This window comes from Lutra lutra, chromosome 17, assembly GCF_902655055.1.
Source record: "Lutra lutra chromosome 17, mLutLut1.2, whole genome shotgun sequence".
Taxonomy (NCBI): Eukaryota; Metazoa; Chordata; class Mammalia; order Carnivora; family Mustelidae; genus Lutra; species Lutra lutra.
This window is the reverse complement of record NC_062294.1, coordinates 26,270,323-26,296,253: the sequence shown is the minus strand read 5'-3', so window position 1 is coordinate 26,296,253 and position 25,931 is coordinate 26,270,323. Positions and strand designations below refer to the sequence as shown.

The 25,931-nt window shown below is 42.9% G+C and overlaps 1 protein-coding gene across 2 annotated transcripts; it reads left to right on the top strand.

Moving 5' to 3' along the window:
• On the top strand, positions 1-25,789 carry CCDC113 (coiled-coil domain containing 113). Of its 2 annotated transcripts, XM_047712385.1 has the most exons (9): positions 1-180; positions 1,304-1,430; positions 2,572-2,733; positions 5,781-5,936; positions 6,958-7,038; positions 9,437-9,592; positions 13,961-14,068; positions 24,524-24,679; positions 25,661-25,789. In XM_047712385.1, exons 1-9 carry the CDS (start codon positions 80-82, stop codon positions 25,745-25,747), a joined length of 1,134 nt encoding a protein of 377 aa, XP_047568341.1. In that variant the 5' UTR covers positions 1-79; the 3' UTR covers positions 25,748-25,789. The 2 variants fall into 2 exon arrangements, with proteins under 2 accessions (XP_047568341.1, XP_047568342.1); XM_047712386.1 differs by lacking the exon at positions 13,961-14,068.
• The last annotated feature ends 142 nt before the right edge of the window (positions 25,790-25,931 follow it).

Sequence of the window (25,931 nt, the reverse complement as noted above, 5' to 3'; positions counted from 1 at the left end):
AGCCCGCGTGACGCTTGGCCGCTGGCACAGCGCGCTCTTGGCCTCACTGGGCATTGGCAAGGGCCACTTGGGCAGAGAGATGACTGATGAGGACTCTGAGACCACTGTCAGCGAGTTGCAGAGCGGGGAGGAAAACGAGCTGCCTGTTATCCAGCTGTGTGGGCTGGTGGAAGAGCTCAGGTACGGCCGGCCGGCTTCTGGACGCCCAGAGGTCCATTGTACAACTTCTTGGGCTCACGGCGAACCCCCCTTCTAGCAGCTGAATAGATGTAACTTCTGTACGTCTATACCTAGTTTAGGGCAGAACTGACGTGATATTCCTAAGAGCCACAATTTCTTGAAAACTTGTTTTGTGCCAGTTATTTTGCACGTAGTACCTTCTATAATAGCACGGGAGCCCCAGAAAGTGGGTGAGGAACCAAGACACAGGTTAATTCACTTTCCTAGCCAGTGGTGGTGCCAGGATTTAAACTCAGGTGCGACTCCACAGCCGACACTGGGAGTGTCGTCATGCTGGGTATGTATGTATGTATGTATGAATAAATAAATAAATACATACATAATTTAAAAAGGTGTTTTGATTTCTCAGGTTTTCCATTGAACCTGTGTCCATTAATCTTAAAATTCAGGCTACAGGAATTCACTCAGGAACATATGAAAATATCCAAGCTGTTCATATATATAAGTAGACACACGCATAACCTGTATGTTATATATATGAAAAAGCTAAAAAGGTCAAAATCTTGGCAAGCATATACAAGATGAACTCTAGTTGTCACCTCTAGTTATTTAAAAACTATCTGTTCCAAGTTTTTCCACCATTTATAATACTCTTTATAATACACTTCTTGTGGATTCTTTGTCCCTCGGGTGCTGGAAGGAACAGCTGAGAAACATAAACCAAAGGAAACATCTGAAGATTGTGGCTAGGTAATAACTTCAAGCATGCAGTAATTCAGAAGGAATTTCACAAATGGTTTAGAGGATACTGGAAGGTGGAACTTATAGCTTCATCTCAGCAACAATTTTCAATATAATCCTAGTTCTTTCAACTTTGTGGCTCATTAGACATTTAAGAAAATCAAATATTTAAATAGCACTGTTGTAAAGGCTTTGCATTCCTTATTGCAACCCTGAATAATAGGTACTATTATTATTCCCATTTTACAAAAGAGGAAATTGAGGCACCAAGAGGTTACATGTTTTGCAGAAGATATGTAATTGCTATTAAGTGTTAAACACTAGTTATTTGGGGTTTAAAGTCATATTAATAGAACTTACTCAGGTACCCTCTGTTTTGCAGCTATGGAAACTCTGCTCTCAAAACTGAGACGGAGATGTTTGAGAAATATTATAATAAGCTGGAGCCCAGAGATCAGCGACATCCACGATTATCAGAAATTAAAATATCAGGAGCAGAATTTGCACAGGTACACTGTAGTGACCTAAGAATTGTTTTATTCTGTTTGTCCCTTTAGATGCAAGTGGTTTTTGTGTATCTGCCTTTGGTATGCCCTCTGTGGCTGAGTGGCATATGATTTTCAACCTGTTCTACTTTTTTTTAAAGATTTTATTTATTTATTTGACAGACAGAGATCACAAGTAGGCAGAGAGGCAGGCAGAGAGAGAGAAAGGAGGAAGCAGGCTCCCTGCTGAGCAGAGAGCCCGACTCAGGGGCTCGATCCCAGGACCCTGGGGTCCTGGACTGAGCTGAAGGCAGAGGCTTTAACCCACTGAGCCACCCACGCACCCCCTCCCTGTTCTACTTTTAATTCTTCCTTTCCTTCTAAGGTTCTCTTTCAAGTGAGTGTGACGGGAATCAGGTTCAATTATTAGTGGGTTGACTCACCCAAAATATCTGAGTTTACTTGAAATAATTCCCTTAAATTGGGGGACTCCAATGTTTACAAGGCCCAGCTAACCACATATAGGAGTGAAGTAGGTCTGCTGTGGGCATGGGAAAGTTCCTCGCTCATCTGAAAGTCCAACCAGGTGGACTGGTATTGCCAGAGCAGCTGATTTTTCGAGAGAAGCTGGAAATCTAGATTATTTGGTGGTATTTCCTGATTTTCAAATGTGGGTAATTAATTTTTGAAAATTTAAAACTGGATGTAGATCTGTCTTTTGAGGGTCAATCTCTTCAGGCCCATATGTTCCTTAGGGCCATATGTAGGGAATCATGTCTGGTTTTTTTGCTGATCACTGTGCCCCCAGATGCAATTTCTCTTCTGTTTTCAGTTTAGGAAGCATTGAGCTCTGGGCTTCCCCTGACACTGACCTGAATGCTAGTCTTTAGCAGGTTCATAGTCCTTCCACACCCTCAAGACACATTCCCTTATTTATTTTCAGTTCATTATCCAGTATAGGCCTTTGAATTCTTTAACACAGGACTTAGGTTGACTGGTGAAATAAACATCACCTTGGGCCTAATATCCTGAATCCTTTCACTTTGAGTTTGTTCTCCCTGGCGGTCACTCAGAGTAATTTCTAGCAGGTCTGAGTGGTCATTTTGACACCCAGCTTGAGCAGCAATTCCTACTTGACAATGACTTGGTTCTTCTTGTATTGCAGTTACGAGGCAGGCGTAGGTCCAAGTCCCGCATGGGTATGGACCGTGTGATAGGCCTCAGTTGTGACCAAAAATGTGAGCTTGTACAAAAGGAGCTGGAAGACATGAAGGATGAAATAAGGCACATGAGAGCAAATGCTGAACGAGATCTGCAGCATCATGAGGTATACCGTTTTCTCTATAGCCCATCCCACCTGGGCTCCCCACTTCCACCTCATTGAGAAGTACCTGGAGTATGTTAATATTTTTGTTATTTTGAAAGAAATATAAGTAGGAGAAGACAAATATAAGGACTGCTTTTAAGGAACTTCCCACCTGTTTGAGGAGACAACAAATTTTAAACTTTTATTTATTTATTTATTTATTTGAGAGAGGGAGGGGGAGAGCAGTGAGGAAGGGCAGAGGGAGAGGGAGAGAGGGAATCTCAAGCAGACTCTGTGCCAAGTGCAGAGTCTGACACAGGGCTCGATCTCATGACCCTGAGATCATGACCTAAGCTGAAACCAAGAGTCAGACATTTAACCAACCGTGCCACGCAGGTACCCCTAAACTTTTTTAAATGGAAAATTTCAAAAATGCCCACATGTAGAGAGGCTAGCACAATGGACCCCTGTGTACTCAACAGCCACATGCAACAGTCATGAACATATGGCTACCCTTGTTTCCTCCATATCCCAACTTCTCCCTCATGATAGGCCACTGGGCTATTATGAAGTGACACCTCAATATATCATCCATCTATAAATATTTTAGTATATGTCTCTAAGATATGGATTCTCTTTTTTTAAGATTTTATTTATTTGAAAGAGAGTACTCAGGCTGGATGTGAGTGAGTGGGCAGAGGGAGAAGCGGGCTCTCCACTGAGCAGAGAACCTCAATTCTGGGACCCTGGGATCATGACCTGAGCCAAAGGCAGATGCCTAACCGACTGAGCCACCCAGGTGTCCCTAAGATATGGATTCTTAAAAGAAAAAAAAACTATAATAACCATAAGTGCTTTAAAAATGTTTGGTAATTCCTAATAATATAAGGAATCTGGGGCGTAAGTCAGTGAGTTGAGTGAGAAATCCTTTAAATCACCTTCTGTGTGCAGCATGCATGACCATGGTCCATGTTTTTTTGGAGACCAACAAAGGTCAGTTTTCCTCCAGAGAAGAAACATCAGTGTTAGTTCCGTTTCCCATGGGATGTAGTTATTAGCTTGCATTAGAGAGCATTATTGTATGAGGAACAGATATTTCTGTTCTGTTTCTAAATTTTTCTGTTTCTAAACATGAGCACACAGACTCACACTCATTGCCTCCAGAGGGACAGATCAGTAGACTCATGTCTTTATTGATGGAATTACCTGTACCACTTAAACCTAACCTTTCCTCCCTCTCTCCTTTCTTTGTGCCCTACCCCCTACTTCTCTCTCTTGCCAAACATGCATTGTTGAATTATAACATGTTAATGCGAGCTAGAGTGGCCAAAAAAGTCTTTTTTGAAGAGGTGGGGCTATACATAGGGCTTGGCATGGTCTTGAAGAATGATGAGGAATAAAGTAGAGGCTTAAGAAAAGAAGGGCACCCTAGGTCGGGTGAATGACATGAGCAAGAAGTAGAAGTGGGAATGAATGTGTGCTTTAGGGCCTATACGAGGAAACTGGGGCTGTGAGACCTTGAGAGCCAGGCAGGGGAGTTTATCTTTGATGCCTTAGAAAGCAGGACCCTGATAAGGATGGCTGAGCAGGAGAGCAAGTGACAAGCTGAAAGTGGCAGTTATGGTGGATTGAAGTTCCTGCAGGTGGAAACCACGGGGAGAGGGGAGAGGCTGGCCAGTGAAGGAAGATGCTTTTGCTTCTTGGTGCCCAGGGACAAGGTCGGGACTGAGATGATTTGCTCTACAGCTACAGCTAGCTTTTCATTTTATTCTTTCAAATAGCATGTGTGTGTGTGTTTCCTTATTTAAAGACAATCTCTATGTTGTAGCAAAATTTGAATGTAGAAGTAAGCTAAAGGAGCATTTGTAAACATCCAGAATCTGCCTAGAGATAATTAGTGTTGACACTTGTGTTTATCTCCTAGAGTTTAGATTATTGTCTAGACATATATGAATTTATTTATAAAAAATACTATATTATTTTGTAAATTGTTTATTTTGCACTTATTGTCTTTCCATGTCAATACATATATTCATTTATACCACTTTCAAATTGCTGAAGTATATATATAAAGACTGTTGGTCTCCCTAGTAATCCGTCTCTCTGGATGTGGCTAATGTTTTGTTGTAATGTTTCCAGATTTTTTTTTTAGGATTTTATTTATTTATTTGACAGGGAGAGAGAGAGAGAGAGAGATCACAAGTAGGCAGGGAAAGCCGGCAGAGAGAGAGGGAGAAGCAGGTTCCCTGCTGAGCAGAGAGCCCAATGCGGGGCTTGATCCCAGGGTCCTGGGATCATGACCTGAGCCGAAGGCAGAGGCTTTAGCCCACTGAGCCACCCAGGCGCCCCCAGATATTTTTTATATCCTATCCTATTATATTATATTATATATTATAATATAATTAATGTTATATATATAACATATTACATAACATACTATATATATCATTATATATAGTCTATATTATATATAATATATAATGTATAATAATATTATTATATAACATATAATAACATATATAACATATATAACATATAATATTATATAGTTATATAATATATTAATGTTACAATTTTTAGTGGATAAGTATTATTTCAGATATGGAAATGTGTATGTATAGAGATACCTGAGGCCCTGTTTTTATTTGTTTACCACCTTCTTATGGATGCTCCCCTTTTTCTGAGGCCTGCTTCTTTTAAAAATTTTTGTTTATTTGTTTGAAAGAGAGAGAGTGTACCAGCAGTGGGGGAGGGGCAGAGGGAGAGGGAGAAGCAGACTCCCTGACAAGCAGAGAGCCTGATGCCATGGGGCTCGGTCCCAGCATCTGGAGATCATGACCCGAGGCAAAAGCAGACATTCAACTGACTGAGCCACCCAGGTGACCTGAGGCCTGCTTTTTAATGGTAACATTCCCGTAGTCAAATTTGTATCTTATCAATATATTTCTAAGGCTAAGAGGAAACATTATGTATTAGACACAAAGAGGCCTGAGAATTTAGGTTTCCTCAGAGGGAGCTGTCCCTGAGGATTTTTGGAAACTGTTCTTTCTTTGTGCTGACTCCTGCAGGCTATCATTGAGGAAGCTGAAATTCGATGGGCTGAAGTTCAGAGAGCAGCATATGATTTTAAAAAAGATATCCTAAAAACCATATCCAAGAAGAAAGGGAGTATTTTGGCCACTCAGAAAGTGATGAAGTACATTGAGGACATGAACCGCCGGAGGGTGAGTTGGCAGGAGGCCGGAGCTTAGAAAGGGAGAACAGATTCAGAGGATGAAGACATAAAAATGATCTACGTGAAGCAGCCCCACTCCATTTGGTCCGCCATAAATGCTCTCCCCACATGCAGATTTATTGCATCCCCCAAAGTGTATGTCTTAAAAGGCACATTTATCAAGGCTGAAACCAATTAGGCTGGGTGAATATTAATAGTATCTCAGACTGATTTTTTTTTTCTTTTTTATTGTTGCTATTTGTTTCAAGATCTGATATGTTTCCTAGAGAAAAGTAAGGCAAGTCTATCTAATCAGGTGACTGCAGGGAGGGGGACAGGTAAATCTCAAGCTCTTTAAGTTCCATTATTATAACAATGAGACATAAAATGTTCCTTCACTTTCAAAGATTTTGTAGCATGTTGAGCTTTGGATCCTGGACATAGGTAGGGTTACTAGCCCTAACAATGTATAAGTGATGAAAAATTATATAAACTACCAAGAGAATAAAAGACTGGAGAATCATAAGGTTGTTTTGTCAGGAATGACCCCTATATCCAAATTATACACTCCAATAATCTCGAATTTAAAAATAGTAGAAAATTTGCACAAAGCCGACCAAGTTACTTCTGCTTCTTGGTCATGAGTGAAGTGTTTTTTGTTTTTTTTGGTTTTTTCTTTTTTTTTTTCTTTTTAAGATTTATTTGAGAGAGAGAGCCCACACAAGTTGGGGGAGAGGGCAAAGGGAGAGGGAGAAGCAGACTCCTTGCTGAGCGGGGAGCCCAACAGAGTGCTCTGTCCCAGGACCCCGGGATCATGACCTGAACCCAGGCAGATTCTTAACTGACTGAGCCACCCAAGTGCCCCTGTCACGAGTGAAGTGTATACCAGCTCCAGTAAATGCAAGAAGACCTGAAAATAAGTGACTGAATGTTAGGACTCAAGGTCTGGTTTATAGCCCCAGCCCTACCAACTTTTCAAACCAACAGGGAAGATGAAGAGGAGTGGATTAAAATTTACTTGTATTTTTTAGGATAATATGAAGGATAAATTACGTTTGAAAAATGTTTCCCTCAAAGTGCAGAGGAAAAAGATGCTTTTACAATTGAGGCAGGTATGTGGCTCTTTCTTCCTTTCTCTCTCTCTCTCTTTCTTTCTTCCTTCCTAAGGTTACCATGGAAGGTAGAACAATGCGTTCCCAAAGATGTCCATGTCCTAATCTCTGGAGTCTGTGAATCTGCGGTTTCACATGGCAAAAGGATTTTGCAAAGGTGATTAAGTCAAGGATCTTGAGATTATCTTAAAAATAATCTCCCTTGACTCAAAGGGAGATTATTTTGGATTATCTGCGTGGGCCCAGTATAATCCCAAAGGAGGCAGGAGAGAGAGGTGGAATACTGGAAATAGAAATTAGAGTGATGAACCTTTAAGGTAGAGGAAGGGATCACAAACAAGAGAGAACAGGCAGCCTCTAGAATCTGGGAAAGGCAAGCAAACAGATTGTCCTCCAAGGCCTCCAGAAGGAATGCATCTCTGCGAAAACACCTTGAGTTTAGGCCCAAGAACCATTTTGGACTTTGGACATTGTGAGCTGTAAGATAATCGATTTTTGTTGTAAGCTACCGAGTTTGTCGTAATTTGCCATAGCGGTGATAGGAAGCTCCTACTGTTACAGTGCCCGCACAGCCACAGACAGAGTTGGCTTGAATTTAAAAGACACTTGTGGCGTACTTATTGACCCCTTTTGGTGAGTGTGGCCTGGATGGCACACTTTGGGGGTGCTTTGGTCACCTGTGCATCAGACTAAAGCTTCCTGATGGAAGGCAGTAAGCAGATGGGGCACAGGGCCTCTCGAATGTGATTATGTGGCTCCATCCCTTGAATTAACTCGAATATGGGCACCGACAGCTTGTGCATTAGAGGTGGCCACTGCCAATGACACAGAGTTGTGCAAATTAACACACTTGGAACTATTGCCTGCTTGACTTGGGATCCCGAAAGATGACAGGCTAGGACAGCTTCAACAACACGAAGTGACTGAGGACAGATGTCAGCTCCTCCACTTTGATGCCCCAGGATGTCTGCACAGGTGCCAGGTGGCTTACCCATAGAGTGCCTGATAAAGTCAGCTCAGTGGGAGGCGATGCTGTGCCCTGGGGTGCACCGAGAGAACCACAGCCCCCCCCCCCCCCACCCAAGAAAGGGGTGGGCTTGCTCCTCTTGGTCTGAAAAGGCCTACCTGGAGCGCCGTGTCTCCAGGAGAGCTGCTCTCTGGAAAGAATCGGAAACCTAGGGCTTACACAGGAGAGGGAGCTGGAGACCAAGGGGAACGCAGAGCCTATCAGACGACCTGGGATTGATGGGCCCAAGCGGACTCAGGAGGACCAGCTGCTGGCTCCAGGTGCACAGCGGCTGTGGGGAGGAGAGAACGTGCTGTTCTGGAGGTCCCCAGCAGAGCAAAAACTGGAGGGGCTGTGTCATCGAAGGATTTGAGATTATGAGATTAGTGTAAGAAAGGAGAGAGGAGCTGCCTCCAGATAGAGAGTTCCTGGTACTCCAGGCTTTGTGCATGCTCAGGCCTCCTGAGGAGGGGGTTTGAGTGTGAGAGAGGGAGGAGATGAGTAACTTTTAGCCTAAAAGCCATTGCTGCACAAAGCTGACCCTGAGGTGGTCCTGCCCGCAGGAGCTCAGATTAGCAGCCAGTGGGGATGGTAGGAAACAGCGGGATGCCCTAACTGCTAGCCAGAGGCAATGGTCAGCAGGGACCACAGAGCCGCAGGGGGCGGGGAGTCTCCTGGTGTGGAAATGGTTTAGGAGTGTTTGAGTTGCTGGATGGGTCATTACTGGGACTTAAGGAAATTGTTGTGTTGGTTTAGGGGACAAGAAAGAAGCCTCCTTGGAGGCAGTATTGCATGAGTGGAGCGTGGGGCTGAGGAAGAGTTCCCAGGTTTGGCTCTTGGCCTACCACCCATATGAGATGGCCTAGACCTGGTGGGGCAGGTAAGGCGGGCCAGGCCAGGGAAGGGACCCAATACACTGACACAGCCATAGTACAGAGATGTCACATGATCACAGAAAGGGAATTATGGGCTGCTGGTCCTGGGTTTTCCAGGATAAAAATAACTTTTATATGGTCTCCTTCTTATTCTTCTTTCATAGCCCTGTTTAGACACTACCTCTTGTGGGAAGACTTCCCTGACCCAGTCTTCCATTCTTCTCTGGCCTGGCTGAGGAGCTTCTGTGTATCCTCTGCCCCTCCCACTACACCACACTGCGACCTGTCTGTGAACCCTGGTTGAATATGTGCTCCTTGAGGCCAGGGAGCATTGTATTTATTCAGATCTCCACTCCAGTGCCTTGTATCACACCTGGCACCAAGCAGATCCCCAGCCCGTGTTTGTTGAATGACTGAATGATGACTGACTTTCAGAATCTCATCTAGAACTGCAAGGTGTGAATCAGATTCCGAAGTCATAACCTCACATCATTTCTTTCTTCTTTCTGAGCTGTAGAAGGAAGAGGTGGGCGAGGCTCTCCATGAGGTTGATTTTCAGCAGCTGAAGATCGAGAATGCTCAGTTTTTAGAGACAATTGAAGCAAAGAATCAAGAACTGATCCAGCTAAAGCTGGCGTCCGGAAACACCCTGCAAGTCCTCAATACTTACAAAGTAAGGTCCGCCCTGATGCCCAGGTCCCCGAGGCCTCCCACACCCACCTTACCAGCCACAGTGAAGTTCCCATGCACCACTATGGTGCTACACAAGGGCTTGGGGCCCTTCCATCTACTGTTGCTCCCCGATTTCTCTTGACAAAGCCATTCTCAAATACTCTGAATGTTCCCACAACCCTAGCCGTGCACTGCAACCGCCCAGAGAACTTTTTTTTTTTTAAATATACAGACACCCTAGTCTAGCCCTGGCCAGTTGAATAAGGGGGTAAGGGCCATGCATCTATTTTTTTTAACGCCCTCATGATTTTTATGCACATTTTGAGAACTAACCACATTAGGGCCCTGTTTAATTTAGGCCTGTAAGAAGCACTTCTCTGCTTAAAACCCTCCAGAAGAAAACTGTCTTATCTAAAAATCAGAAAACTAGTATATAATTCCTTATCCACACAGAACCCTTTTGGGAGAGAGGGAGATTCTGTTAATAACTAAGCAGGATCCATAGCCGGGAATGCCCCAGCCACCCTGCTAGGAACTATGCAGTGTTGGAGTCAGCTGACTGGGGCCAGTGTATCCTGCCACTGGCCTGTGAGCTGTGGTTTTTTCAGAAGGGTATTCGTAACCAATTTGATAGAGAATGCTACCTTTGAAATCCAATTAAGCAAAATTGGTCTCTGCCCCAGAAATTCCATTCTTCTCATTAGTAGATCTGTATTCCAAAATGTACTTAATGATTATATTTTGAATGTCATCAATAAAACACGTGGAAATTTGTTTTTTTCTTTTGTTAATGTAAGTAATTACATAATATCCTCAATTTTGCCTCTTGGCCCGCAAAGCCCAAGTACTGGCACTCTGGCCTTTTATCGAGCAAGGTGGGTGACCCCTGGCCTCCTGCCTGCAGGACAGTTGTGGCTGCAGGTTTAGGTAACTCACAGGTGGTCTTCATTCGGCCCACATAGTATCATTTTAAAAAGTAAATTTGGAAGTGTTTAGATTAGATTATTATGTTTGTCCAGCACTTTGCTTTTTAAAAATGAAAAACCTGAAGTCCAAAGAGAGAGTAATTGCCAGCTTCCAGCAACAAGTTTGTGACAGGGCTCAGGCTCCTAGTCCAGTACATGTCCCACCTAAGCCAACTGCCTGTCTCTGGCATAAAGCACATAGACAATGTTGTGCTGGCATGTTGAAATTCATGTGTCAGCTCTCTGCAACAGATCATCCACTCATCAGTAGTTAGCTTATCTGATTGCTGTTACTTCAAGATAAAGCCAATCCCCGTGACTTGAGCTTTCATAGGTTGGAGAGCTGGGTAGTACATGGCGACATCACATTGGATCTTGATCGTATCCTGTGGAATCAACCTAAGTAGCACAGGGCCTGTCTGGTCTTGTGTAGAAAAGCCAGGGCTTTGGAGTGGAGCTACTGGTTTATAACATGAAACTGCCAGGCCCAGGGCAGCTCTTTAGAGCAGATCTAAACGCAGAGGACAGATTGCAATACCTGTGCAGCAGCAATCCAGGCCACAGTGGGTGGAATGGGAGCTTCTCCAGCCAGAATCCCAGGCGTCATCATGCCTGTAGGCCTGTTTCAAATAATAGTAATCGGATGGTGGAGCTTGGAGGAGATGCCTACGGGAGTGCTACGGTGGACGCAGTGATGGTTTGAGGGAGATGCAAACTCATTTCTTCCGTGTGTCAGTTCTTAGGTCTTCTGGGAGAAATGGAGGTGGAACCACTGTTGAGTTTGGGGTCAGGCCTCACCTGGACTTGAGAGGGAATTCCAGTAGGGATCATGGGTCAGTGGCAGGTTTTTCTGATTTGCCACCAGGATAGAGCTCAGGTTGGTCTGTGCTGTGTTCCTAGTACCAAGGACAGTGCCTAGCCAAAGCAAGTCCTCAACCAGTATTGTCAAATGAGCTGCTAACACTTGAGGTGTGTATTTAGGGGGTGGGAGGGTGGCAGGATAGACCAATTTCATGTAAATATCAGCACCCACGTCTCAGACCTTGGAAAAGCTTGCAGAATAAGTATTACCAATGTGTTCACTTTAGCAATGCACATATAGAATACCTGTTACCAAACATACAAGGAGGTGTAGAGTGCCAGACACCGGGCTAAGTGCTGAGGGTGTAGGTATGAAGGAGACAAACATGGTCTCCTCTGTGAATTTGGTGCGTGAGCTTCAGCCAAAGGGGCACCTTTATCTCCAACTTTATGCTGTCGAGCCCTGCATGGTGGAATCTGGTAGAATGTAAGCATGTGATGACAGCCATGATAAGTCATTCCTAACTGACTGTAAACTAATGATCCCCATGTGAACTAGTGCCTTGTAGGTAGAATTCCAGGATGTCTCCCAGGGCTCTCCACCTACTGTATATACCCAGTACAATCTGCAAGGCTATGAGTATGATGGGTTCTACTATTAGGTTCTGTTCTGTTCTGTGATTATGAATAGTTGACGTTAAAATAGGGAGACTATTGGATGGGCCTGACCTAATCACATGAGCCCTTTGAAGACAGATAGTTTTGTCTGGAAGAGGAAGTCAGGAATTTGTAGCACAGAGGGAATTCTCTAGGCGAGAAGTTCTCCACTACTGGCTTGAAGGGATATCAAAGAGCAGAGGGCCACCTCCTACTCACAATTAGAAAGAAACAGAGATATCAGGCTTACAACTTAGAGGAAATGCTTTCTGCCAACAGTCTGTGAGCTTGGGAGAGGAGCCCAGCTCCAGAGGAAAGCCAGCCTGGCTAACATCCTAACTGCAGCCCCAGGGGACCCTACCTGGGCAGAGAATCCAGCCACACTGTGCCGGACTTCTGACCTGTAGAAACTGAGAAAAACTATGGGTGTTGCTTTATGACACAAAATTTGTGGTAATTTGTTACACAGCAAGAGAAAGTTAAAGTGCCTTTTTGGAAGTAGCCACCTCAAGTGGCCGACATTCTGCTCAGAATCACAAATAGCTCGCCTCACACCTTCCGAGTCAGGAGCTGCCTTGCAGTAGGCCTTGCAAATCCATTCTTTCCTGCCCCCGCTCTCTGCATTGTCCCTCTGCTCTCCTTTCCTCCCACCGACTTTCTGGTTTGTGGTGGAATCCTGTGCTGCCTCCCCTTCCCCGCAGCCCACGCTCTCATTCTGGTCTTTTAACCCAGGGCACTTTCCTAAGCAGAGCCATGTCGTACAGGATGGGGAGCAGCAGTGAGCCTTAAAGAAGGGAGGATTGGCGAGAAGAGGAATGGGGGGCGGTGGCCTCAGTGCCCTGAGGTCCCCAGGAAGGTGGCTCCAGGCTTTTCTGCTAGGTCTAGGATTTTTACTCTGGACATACTGTGCCAGCACCCCCACTTTCCCAGGCTTTTCCTTAGCTTGGCTTCCCCCCCTCCACACCTCTTACTAGACATGTTCAACAGCCTTTCAGCAACCTTTCCAGTACCCTTTCCCCCAGGGAAACCCCCACCGCTGTCCTCACATTCTCAGTGCCAGGCACAGTGGCGGCTTTACATGGCCTAGGGTGCCTCCGTCTAGGTGGTGAGCCGGCCTCTGGCTGGCAGGGCCCAGACTGTCGTGCTGGTCAGTGCCTAGGGCAGGGTGAGTGCATTTCAGAGTCCGTGGAGCGATCCCCCCGGAGTCACTGGCTTCTGTCACTGGCTCTTCAGCCCAGCAGAGCATGTCCCAACTCCCCCAGGCTCACCCTTCCCTGCTGGGAGACAAAGGTGCAGCAAAGGGGGCAAATCTGAGAAGCAGGGGCCTGGGGGGAGCTGGTGAAGGACAGTGGCAAGTGACGTGGGGGGCAGCTGCGGGCCAGTTCGGGCAGGAGCCCTCCAGGGTCAGTGGTGGTGGAGCCCGCCGGCCCTGGACTCAGATTGCCCAGGTTCAAGCCCTGCTTAACCTCTTATCCCTATGACCCTGGGCAAATTGTTTTCACTCACCAAAGAGTCCGTTCTTTTGCCTGTAAAGTGGGATGCCAGTAGCACCTAGCTCACGGGGAGTGTTTCCTCTTTCTTCATGTCATAATGGCAGTCACTTGCATGAGTGTTCTCCATGTGCGGGGGGCTCTCTGCTCGGCACTTTACCATGATTTTCTCCCTTGAGCCTCTCCACAACCCTGTGAGGTGACCAGCCCAAGTTTAGAGAGGTTCTGGGACTGGCCCAAAGTTTTTTTTTAGTAAATGGTGGGGAGAGTTTGGGTCCTGGTGTGTCCAGCCACTCTGCAGGTCTTTACTTCCCTGTAGGCACCAGGATTCTGAGAAGGGCAGGCTTGGGTTCCTGGATGGCCTTGCTGTCATCCTGCTTAATGAAGAACTGTCTATCTTTCCTGTAGTTCTGAGTGATCATCTTTGCTCAAGACTTGCTTGTTGTTATATTTCAGAGCAAGCTACACCAGGCAATGGAAATGTCCATCAGTCTGGATAAGGAGATCTCGCTGAGAAATGAGTTACTTGAAAAAATTGAAAGAGAAACCCTACAAGTAGAACAGGTAGGAGAGGGTAAAATGTGCTATTTCTGGTGTTTGTCTCCTTCTGTCTATAAACACTTGAGCCAACGTACACCAAGACCCAAGCCACCTTGGTTTTTGTCTAGAAAAGCCTAGGCCATAAAAGCAAAATATGTCTGGGCCGCTGGAGAGGAAGTGGTACCTGGAGACTCATGGTCCAGTAGAATTTTACTTCTGGGTTAGGGTCTAGAGTCAGAAATCATGTGGAAATGACCAAACCATTTAGAAATCATGTAGAGCCCAAATAACCCTCAAGAATAACCTTCTTATAACCCTTTGGGACCCATAAAGTACCATACTCAAAGTGTCATGTATACAACATCACAAAAAGGCCTGTAATGAGTGTAATCATCTAACTGGTATGAGAAAAAGTGCACATGCCAAAATATAGTGTTCTATGTACAGGAGGGAGAGTTTTCTTTAAACATGTAATTTTCACTCAGTATAGTGGATGCTGGGATGACAGACCTGTGACCTCTGTCCTGAGCCCACTCCAGGGCCTACGGTCACTGTGTGGACAGACAGGTGGCATTATCTGAGCACCTTACATCTCCATTGTGATTTTGTGCTCTCAGTATTTTGCTGAGCACATACATTTGAATTTCACCAAGCTAAGTACACGAAAGATGTGACTCAAGAGGACTTTTTTAGAAAGATGAGGGCAAGAGTGTAAGCTTTGGTGTTGCCAGGTTCTGGCTTTGAACAGGCCTTTTAATGAGACAGGCCTTAGTTTCCGCACGTGTGAAAGAGGTGTCACAGGCCTTGTGGTGACCTGTGAGGACCAGGATGGTGATGCTTTGTCAGCCTCCCAAGCCATTAATACAGCTGTTGGTGGCCTTGTCTTGAATGAGTGTAAGTGTCCCCAGCAGTGTGCGTGGCCCCAGACCTGTCCACAATAACTGAAATGCCATAGGATGACTACATCTGACTCAGTTTTGTCATGGCATCTAAGTCCTGTCCTCGATGGAGAACCGACAGATGCAGAGAAGTGGGTCTTGGTACAGAGTAGCCAGGAATAAAAGTAAAGCAAAAGTCTGTGTGCTCTCCCCATGCAGGATTTCTGTGATATTTGTTTGGGTGGACACTTATTAGATTACAAGTAAAATACAACATCAGTTTTTAAAAGCCTGGAAGTCACTTGTTAGTATATTTTAGTTTTCTTGTGAACTTTTTTTTTAAACAGCTTTGTTGGGTTATAACTCATATACCATATTATTCTCCCATTTAAAGTGCACATTTTAATGATTTCTAGTATATCCCCAGAATGATGTAACCATCAGAACAATATTTTAGAAAATATTTGTCACCCTAGAAAGAAACCCTGTACCTTCAAGAAATCCTTGTCTGTTCCCCACCTCATTTTACTCCCACCCTTCAGCCCCATGACCACTAAATCACTTTCTGTCCCCGTGAATTTGCCTGTTCTGGACATTTTGTTTAAAAGGGATCATACAGGGCGCCTGGGTGGCTCAGTGGGTTAAAGTCTCTGCCTTCAGCTCAGATCATGATCCCAGGGTCCTAGGATTGAGCCCCACATCAGGCTCTCTGCTCAGCAGGGAGCCTGCTTCCCTTCCTCTCTCTCTGCCTGCCTCTGCCTACTTGTGATCTCTGTCAAATAAATAAATAAATCTTAAAAAAATAAAAAAAAATAAAAGGGATCATACAGTATGTGGTCTTTCACTGGCTTCTTTAACAATATTTTCAAGATCTGTGCTGTAGTATGTGTCAAGACTTTGTTTCTTTTCATGGCTGAATCGTATTTCCTTGTACGGGTAGACCTCATTTTAGCCATTCATCAGTCGAGGGGGTTGTTTCCCATGGGTTGTTTTAGGATCTAATGAATAAAGCTGCTGTGAACATTCACATACAAGTTTCTGTGTAAATGTATGTTTTCTTTTCTCTTGGACATACAGCTAAAAGTGGGACTGTGGATCATATGTGGTGATGGTGTGGTGAACATTTAGAGAAACTGCAGAACTGTGTTTGAAAGTGGCTGTGCATTCTACATTCCCACCAATGTGTGAGGGTTCTGATTTCTGCACAGCTTCACTGACACTTGTTATTTTGGGGTTTTTTTTTGTTTGCTTTTTAATGGCTGTCCTAGTGGGTATGAAGTGACATACCTCACTGTGGTTTTGATCTGAATTTCCCAAATGACTAATGACATTGAACATCCCTTCGTTTGCTTATTGGCCACGTGTGTTTTTTTGAGAAATGTTTATTCAAACCCTTAGTTTGAATGTTTATTCAAACTATGTTTATTCAAACCCTTAGCCCCTGAGTAAGTTTTTAATTGAGTTGTTTGTCTTTTCATAATTGAGTTGTAAGAATTCTTCATGTATTCTGGATTCAAATACTTTTTGGATATATGATTTGCAAATATTTTCTCCCATTCTGTGGGTCTCCTTCTCACTTTAAGATACTATTTTTAGGGGCGCCTGGGTGGATCAGTGGGTTAAAGCCTCTGCCTTCACCTTGGGTCATGATCCCAGAGTCCTGGGATCGAGACACATATCGGGCTCTCTGCTGAGCAGGGAGCCTGCTTCCCCCTCTCTCTCTCTCTGCTGACTTGTGATCTCTGTCTGTCAAATAAATAAAATCTTTAAAAAAAAAGATGCTATTTTTAGTTTCTAACTTTGGTGAGCCCCCGTTTATCTATTTTTTCTTTTGCACTGGAGCTTTTGGTGTTGTATCTAAGTAACCATTACTTAATATCATGAAGATTCAGTCCTATGTCTTTGGTTACAAGTTTTACAGATTTTATGTTAGGGTTTATGATGCATTTTGAGTTAATCTTTTGAATGTGAGGAAGGGATCCAGAAGCTGAGAGAAGAAAGGAAATGAAGTATGTGGGGTTTGTTTTTTTTTTTTTAAGTAGGCTCCACATTCAGTGTGGAGCCCAGTGCAGGGCTTGACTCATGACCCTGAGCTGAGATCAAGAGATCAAGAGTTGGACGCTCAACTGACTGAGCTGCCCAGGTGTGTCAGACATGAAGTATGTTCATAGTGTTTGTTGTATTAGCCTTTGTCTTTACCATTGTGTGGTTCTCCATTTCTTCCTCTGGATTCGAGTTACCATCCGATGTTATTTCCTCATTCAAATATAGCTTTGTTTTACCTTGCCTTCTTTTTGCTGTAATTGTCAAATATATTGTTTTTTATATGTCACAGGTCCACGATAGAATTATATACATATTGCTTTATAAATTTGTATATAAATTATATACATATTGCTTTTTAAATCAGTTGAGAATATAAATTTTTACTTCCTTTATAATTACTTACCTAATTATCTTTACTTGTGCTATTTGTTTTCACATGGTTTTAAGTTACTTTAGCTTGAGCTACTTTCACTAGTTTTCAGCCTGAAAGTCTTCCTTTAGTACATCTTGTAAGGCAGGTCTGCTTGCAATGAATTCTCTCAGTGTGTGTTTATCTGGGAATGTCTTTATTCTTCATTTTATTTTTATTTTTATTTATTTTTTTTAAAGATTTTTATTTATTTATTTGACAGAGAGAAATCACAAGTAAGCAGAGAGGCAGGCAGAGAGAGAGGAGGAAGCAGGCTCCCTGCTGAGCAGAAAGCCCGATGTGGGGCTTGAACCCAGGACCTGGGATCATGACCTGAGCCGAAGGCAGCGGCTTAACCCACTGAGCCACCCAGGTGCCCCTTTATTCTTCATTTTAAAAACTAAGTTTATTTTGTAATCGTTTTTGAAAATTGTGGAGAGTGCAGAGTTCCCCCAAATCTCACACCCAATTTTCCCCATCATTAACACCTTACAGTGGAATATTTATTAAAATTGACTAACCAATATTGATGTCTTATGATTAATATTTATAATGATTAATATTTATAATTTATAGTTATATTTATAATTTATAACATATAAATATAAAAATATTTATAACTTATAATTAATATTATTCATATAGACTTGGTTTTTACCTGATGTCCTTTTCTGTACTAGGATCCCATCCAGGATAACACACTACATTCAGTTTCACATCTCCTTAGGTTTTTCTTGGCTGTAATAGGCTTTACTTTTTGTTGTTGATGACCTTGACAGTTTTGTGAAGTGGTCAAGTATTTGTCAAGGATTTGATGTCTTTCCTGGGATTAGACTGAGGTTAAATGGTTTTCAGGAGGAAGACTGTAAAGGTAAAGTGCCATTTTCATATTATATCAAGGGAGCATACTCTCAACATGACTTACCATTGCTGATGTTAACCTTGATCACCTGCCTGATGTAATATTAAAAGGGTTTCTCCACTGTACAGTTACTCTTCAATTTTCTGGCTCAACTCTTTGGAAGGATGTTACCCTGTGCAGCCCACACTTAAGAACTGGGAACTTATAAACTATTTGGAATTCTTCTGTCTGGGACATTTGTCTATTTTCCATTTGTTTATTTTTTTATCATTTATTTATATCAGTATCAATTCATGGATATTAATTTTAGTATATGTGCTGTTGAAGTGAGCATGGATATTAATTTTATATGTTAGATAATAACCTAATATTTGTTTTATTACTGACATGTTTTACCTTGGGCATTGGAAGCTCTTTCAGTTGGCTTCTGTGTCCCTTCGACATATTGCCATTTGTGTGTGTGTGTGTGTGTGTGTGTGTGTGAACACTTTTTTTCTGGCACTAGAAAATACTTTCAACCCATTTCCTATATTTTCTGCTCCAGCCCTAGAATTAGCCATTTCTCCAAGGAGTCCTGGTTCCTTTTATTTGAGAATAGCATTGGAAGCCAAAATCTGAGTGTGCTTGTTTGCTTTCATTTATGAAAGATAGTTTTGCTGGATATAAGATTCTTGTTTGACAGATTTTTTAAATTATTATTATTATTTTTCATTGAACCCTTAGAATATGCCATCCCACTGCTTCTGGCCTCCGTTGTTTCTGATGAGAAGTCAGCTATTACTCTTATTTGGTTTCCCTTGAATGTAATGTATTGTTTTCTCACTGCTTTCAGTGTTTTCTCTTTGCCTGTCATTCAGCATTTTGGGTCTGATGTGTCTGGGTGTGGATTTCTTTCCAGTTTCCTACTCAGAGTTTTTTGAGCTTCTTGAATATGTGGTTTAATATTTTTCATCAAAACAATATTTTTCATCAGATTTTGGAAGTTTTCAACCATTATTTCCTTGAATATATTTCCTTTGTCTTTCTCCTCTCCTGTTATTTTCATTACATGAATGTTGGTACACTTAGTAGTGTTCCACACATTTCTCTGAGATTGAATTTTTCTTCTTTTTCCTCTGTGTTTTCCGTATTGCATGATCTCTATCAGTCTACCTTCAAGTTTACTAATTGTTCTGCTGACTTAAATCTCTGATCTCCTTCTGCAAATTTTTCATTTCAGTTATTGTATTGAAAATACTCCACATTTTCCATTTTTTTAAAATAATTTCTCTTTATAGATATTTTCTATTTGATGAAACATTATCATCATATGCTCCTTTAATTCTTGAAAAATGGTCACCTTGGTTCTTTGAACATATTTATAATAAATGCTTTGAACTTTGCTAAGTCCACCATCTGGACTCCCTCAGAGGCAGTTTATGTTGCTTCCTTTTTTTCCTGTGTGGGTCACACTTTCCTGTTGCTTTGTCTATCTTGTAATTTTTGTTGAATACTGGACATTTTAGATAATATAACAATGCTGGAAACTAATTCCACCCACCACTTGTTTAGTGATTTGGCTGGATTAATTTAGTAAATTCTCTTTCTCCTGCTGTTGGTAGCCTCTGGTGTTGCTCCTTAGAGGGGGTGGCCTTGGTCATAGATAGTGTCCCTGACAACCAGGAATGATTGGCATTTCTGCTGAGTTCTCTTCGACTCGCCTTCATCTTCCTGTGAAGCTTCTAGTATATGTGCTGCCGAAGCGAGCACTTCCTGTGAAGCTTCTAGCTGGTATAGTTCTATTGGTATCATACCCAGTTGTTAGCCTTCATTAATTACTAGCTGTCTGCTCTGTTGCTTTCAGCAACACCCTGGGACATTAACTGCGGCACATTCTGATCTAATCGAAGTCACGCCCCTTCTCAGGGACCTTTTTGGCAGTCTTCGAGGTTTGCTCCAACCCCAGTGGTCTCTTTCTCCGGTTCTGTTAAATATCTTGCTGGTCCTCTGTTTTGCTTGTTGCTACTGATATTGTAGAATTATGATCTCTTAATGATTCTTTCTCTGGTCTGTTAAACATCTAGCTGGTCTGTTGTTTTGGTCTCTTAATGGTCTCTTTTTCTGTTTCTGTTAAGCATCTAGCTGCTCTACTGTTTGACTTGTTGCTACTAATATCATGGAACTTCCAGCTGCCTCTTAATTGCTCACCCCGAAGATCTCCATTGTTTTCCACAAACTACTTGGACATGAACTCCCCACACTTTGTTCCAAAAAAAGTCAGTCCTTCCAGGCAGCATTCTAGAGCTATTTTATAGCCTCTCCCCTTGAGCAAAATTTCTGTACTGTTGCAGTGGATCTCAGGATGGGAAGAGTGGTCCGCCTGTCTTGCTGTAACAGCCCTATTCTACAAGTGCAGTGCTGGGTAGGGATGACAGTTCCTGGTATTAGCACATCCCTCAAAGCTGTAGAACTTATTTTTAAAAGATTTTATTTATTTATTTGAGAGAGAGAAACCACAAGTGAGGTTGGGGGGTGAGGGAGAGAGAGAGAGAGAAGCAGATTCTCCACTGAGCAAGGGGCCCTATGTGGGGCTCAATCCTGGGACCCTGGGATCACGATCTGAGCTGAAGGCAGACGGCTTAGCCGGCTGAGCCATCCAGGTGTCCCTGTGGAACCTTTCTTTAATGCCTTGGTTCTTGTTCCTTCATTATTTTTATCTTAAGTATTCTTTCATCTTTTTTTTCACAAGATGTGAGGTTCCAGGCTCGTGTTTAGATCTCCCCACAGGAATATATCTCTGCTAGACATGGCAGATATTCACTGAATCCTTCTTGACAAGTTTTTATTGCATTCTGATAAGTTAATTAAAAATAATTTTATTGGTTTTCTCCAGAGTGAATTAAAGCAGTGCTTCTCAGACTAGAAGGTGCAAACCAGACATCTGGGGATTTTGTTAATATCCAGCTTCTGATTGGATGGGCACAAGAGTCATCATTTTCTCTAGTTCCCAAGTGATGCCAGTACCGTAGACTGTACCTTGTGAAGCAAGGAATGAAAAGATGGTGCCAGGCCAGGAAGATTCAACAGCATAAAAATGTTAGGTCTGTTTAAGCTGAGGTGCAAAATCATGGTATTACAATTAAAATAACAAGGTTGTTTTTTTAAGGACTTAAATTGGCTCAAAAGTTATTTTGGAAAAATAAAAATATCCCCCAGATTCTTAAGTAGATGAGTGGACTAGCCCTACCAGATACTGAAACATGATACAAAGTTACAGTATTTAAAACAAGCTCATGAACAGACTGGAAGTTCAGAGAAAAAATAGAAGTCCTATGATAAGCCCCAGTACAGATCACATATATGTCATGTATATGATCAAGTATCTGATAAAATTTTGATATGGGTGCATTTAGTTTATGGTAAAGGTATTGCAGTGGGGCACAACTGGATTATTCAATAAATGAAAAATCTAACAAAAAAATAGACAAAATGGGTAAATGATTTATACAGTTTACAGAAAAGCCAGAAAGTCTCAAACTTACGAAAAATATTCTACCTCACTGATAAGTAATAGAGAATAAAACTGTAACGAGAGACCACTTCCCCATCTCCTAGATTAGGAATGGTAAAAAAATTTGGTAAGACTGTTGAGAGAATGGGCAAAAACACAGGCAGCCTCAGGCATCACTGCAGAGGTGGAATTGGCTTATGGTCAGAGAAGGCACTTTAGTATTCTGTACCACACATACCTATATGCTCGTGGCAGGGCCTAGGCACCACCGGCATTTTGGGTCAGCTAATTCCGTGTTGTGGGGAACTGTCCTGTACCCTCTAGGAAGTTTAGTGGCATCCATGGCCTCTACCTACTAGGTGTCAGTGGCACCCCCCTAGTTGTGACAGCCGAGAATGTCTCCAGACATGGCCATGTCTCCTGGGAGCAAAACTGCCTCCTCCCTCACCCCGCAGTTGAGAACCAGTGTCTTCGAGCAGGCAATTTCACTTGCAGTAGTTCATCCTCCTGATGTACTTGCACATTTACAGTGTGACCTCCACCCAGAAGATTAGTAATCACAGCATTGTTTATTGTACTAGCAGGGGATTGAGGAGCTGAGTGACTGTTGTGAGGACGTGTTAAATCAGGGTACATCTATACAATGGAAAATGATGCAGCCGTTAAAAAGAATGGTTTTTTTAATGTGTGGATACAGCTCTGCTGGTATTTATTGAGTGAAAAAAAAAGTTGGAGGGGGTAAAACTGAAAGCATTGGCTACGCTTTGGACAAAAAAGGTAAAATAAATAGGTTTATATGAGTGTAGATTTCTAGAAGAATATGCAAAACCTAAAAATAGTGCATGCCTCTGGGAAGAACTGTGTGTCCAGAGACAGGTTGGGATGGAAGATGGTCACTGTATATTTTTATACCGTTTAAATTGCATGTATTGCCTATTCAAAACAATTGTTAAAATAAAAAATAAGGGGTACCTGGGTGGCTGAGTCAGTTAAGCATCCTACTCTTGGTTTTGGCTCAGGTTGTGATCTCAGGGTTTTGAGAGCGTGCCCAGTGACAGGTTCTGTGCTCAGTGGGGAATCTGCTGGAGAGTCTCTCTCTCTCCCTCTGCCCCTACTGTTCCAGTACTCTCTCTCTCTCCCAAAAATAAACAAATTTTTAAACCAAAAAAGGCAGAAGGACAATGCTAGTTCAAAAAAATCTACTCAAAGAAAAAGACTAGTTAATTTACTGTATGATAATTTTAAAAATAAAACTTAAGGGACGTCTGGGTGGCTCAGTCATTAAGTGTCTGCCTTCAGCTCAGGTCATGATCCCAGCGTCCTGGAATTGAGCCCCACGTGGGGCTCCCTGCTCAGTGGGAGGCCTGCTTCTCCCTCTTCCACTTCCTCTGCTTATGTTCCCTCTCTTGCTGTGTCTCTCTGTCAAATAAATAAATAAAATCTTTTAAAAAAAGAAACTAAAAGGGCATCTGGGTGGCTCAGTGAATTAAGGCTTCTGCCTTCGGCTCAGGTCATGATCCCAGGGTCCTGGGATTGAGGCCCGCGTTGGGCTCTCTGCTCAGCAGAGAGCCTGCTTCCCCCTCTCTATCTGCCTACCTCTCTGCCTACTTGTGATCTCTGTCAAATAAATAAATAATATCTTTTAAAAAAAAACTAAAAAAGAGATTCCTCAAAAAATTGACTAACTATTGACCCGGCAATTCTACTTCTAGGTACATACCTAAGAGAACTGAAAGCATGAACTGGAAGAGATATTTATACACCCATGTTCCCAGCAGCACTATTCATGATAGCCAAGGGGTAGAACCCAAGTGTTCACTGGCAGTTGAATGGAGAAGCAAAATGTAGCATATACGTACAACGGGGATATAATTCAGCCTAAATAGGAAGGAAATTCTGCATATCCTACAACACAGATAAACACTGATGACATTATATTGAGTGAAATAAGCCAGTCACAAAAGCACAAGTATTGGGCGCCTGGGTGGCTCAGTGGATTAAGCCGCTGCCTTCGGCTCAGGTCATGATCTCAGGGTCCTGGGATCGAGTGCCGCATTGGGCTCTCTGCTCAGCAGGGTGCCTGCTTCCCTCTCTCTGTCTCTCTGCCTGCCTCTCCGTCTACTTGTGATCTCTCTCTGTCAAATAAATAAATAAATAAAATCTTTAAAAAAAAAAAGCACAAGTATTGTCTGATTCCACTTATATGAGATTCTTGAAGAATGAAATTGATAGAGACAGAAAGTAGATGAGTGGTTGCCAGGGCTTAGGGGAAGGGGTCCTGGGGAGTCCGTGTTTCATGAGTACAGGGGTTTAGTTTTGCAAAATGAAGAAAATTGTGGAGATGGATGGTGGTAAAGCTCATACAATACTATGAATGTACTGAATGCCACAGAACTACACACTTAAAAGTGGTCAAAATGGGAAATTCTATGTTACATATATTTTACAAAAAGTGAGTTGAGATTGATCAAATCAAAGTGTGCTTAAGTACATAGTTTTCCCCCAGAAACCATCAAACCTAAGAAATCACAACAGGGAAAACAAATTCCTCAATAAAGGAAAGATGGAAGGGAAAAATTCTCTTTTAGACTGTACTTTGTGTTTCTGAACTGAATGAAAACATCATTTGTAAAAAAAAAATCATCATCGGAATCTTACGATTCTCTCCACTTATTTGAAAATTTCAACATGATTTTGAGAACTCCACTGAAAGTGGGGAGAGATGTCAGGGTCAGTAAGTCCAGTAAGCCAGAACCGCCAGGATCCCTGCTTTAATCAGTCCTTCCCAACTCAGGACCGGGCCAAGGCTGAGGCTTTGAACAAAAAGCTCCGCAAACAGCTGGCTGAGTTCCGCTCGCCCCAGGTGATGGTGTATGTGCGGGAGAAGATCTTCAATGGGGAACTGGAGAAGACCATCAAGATGTGGGAAAGGAAAGTGGAGATTGCTGAGGTAAGTCCCAGAGAACCTCCAAGACAGGCAGTCTTTCATGTCCTTCACATTCTTGTCTAAGGTTTTGCTTTTAAGCTAAGAATACCAATGTTCGACATACAATGACTATGAGAAATCTCAGCAGTCCCTTCAAGTCTTATAGGAAAATGAAGGATGCCCTTTCTTTTTTTTTCTTTCTTTCTTTCTTTTTTTTTTTTTTAAGTTGCCTTTTCAGTGTTAGGGACAGGGTCTTTTCAAGTGATCAGGAGGAGACTCGGTAGTAATCATGTTTTAGTTGCTTGTTTTCTTAATGAATTCTCGAAGTTTCTGTATCACTTCCCCCACCATTGGTGATTTAGTCATTGCTACTTTATACATGGAGAAGCCAGTTTTTTAAAAAATGAGATAATAATGGATTTTTAATATCAGAACCTGATTCCATGCATTTACATAGTTGCCATGGGTCTTTCATCCTTAGTAACCCCACAGCCTTTCCGTATGGTACAGCATGCTCAGAGCACCCTAGCCCCTTGTGAGCGTGGAAGAGAAAAATGAGAAAGGTGCAAAGGGTCAGACAAAAGGAAGGGAAGGCACCAGGTCTGCCACAGGCCGGGTTGCATACAGAGGGCACTGGAGACATCAGCAGAGTAGCTCAGAAACCCAGGCAGGTCACTTTGGAAGCCTGGCTTTTTCCTGTCTAGACCCAGGCTCCTTTTCTCCCAGGACTTTCTCTTGCTCTTCCCATGGCCACTTGGTGGCAGGGAGTGAATTAGGATCCAAACTTGGGCCCATCAGATTTGGAGCCAAGAAGCAGCCCCACAGGAACCTGCAGCCTCTCCACCGACAGAAACAAACTCTAGGAAGAGTCTTGCAGCCTCGAATTGCCCACACACACCCCCTGCAGCCTTGCAGGGCTAGATGTGGGTTGTGTTCTGGAAAAATCACCATTGCTTTTCCCCAAATGACCTTCTCCCCACCCCACCCCCTTTTTCCTTTTTGCAGATGTCCTTAAAAGGCTACCGCAAGGCGTGGAATAAAATGAAAACCACCAATGAGCAGTTGCAGGCAATCTGTCCCCCTGAGAAATAGCCTGAGGGAGGCCACAGCTGCAGACCAGCAGGATTCATTAAAATCATCAGTTCTTTTCCAGTCAAGGGGTCCTCTCACTGTTCCCTGTGCTGCGTGGTGTCCCCGACTCTGGAGCCGTTAACACTGAAAGAACCACAGGGCACTCTAATGGTTTGACACTTGTTAGCCCACATTTAGTTCACAA

What these genes read in the sequence shown, in the direction of transcription:
- CCDC113 (XM_047712385.1), top strand. Translation starts at nt 80, where the DNA reads ATGACTGATGAGGACTCTGAGACCACTGTCAGCGAGTTGCAGAGCGGG. An exon ending in AAACCCTACAAGTAGAACAG is followed by an intron (nt 14,069 to 24,523) that starts GTAGGAGAGGGT and finishes TTCCCAACTCAG; the next exon opens with GACCGGGCCAAGGCTGAGGC. An exon ending in GGAAAGTGGAGATTGCTGAG is followed by an intron (nt 24,680 to 25,660) that starts GTAAGTCCCAGA and finishes TCCTTTTTGCAG; the next exon opens with ATGTCCTTAAAAGGCTACCG.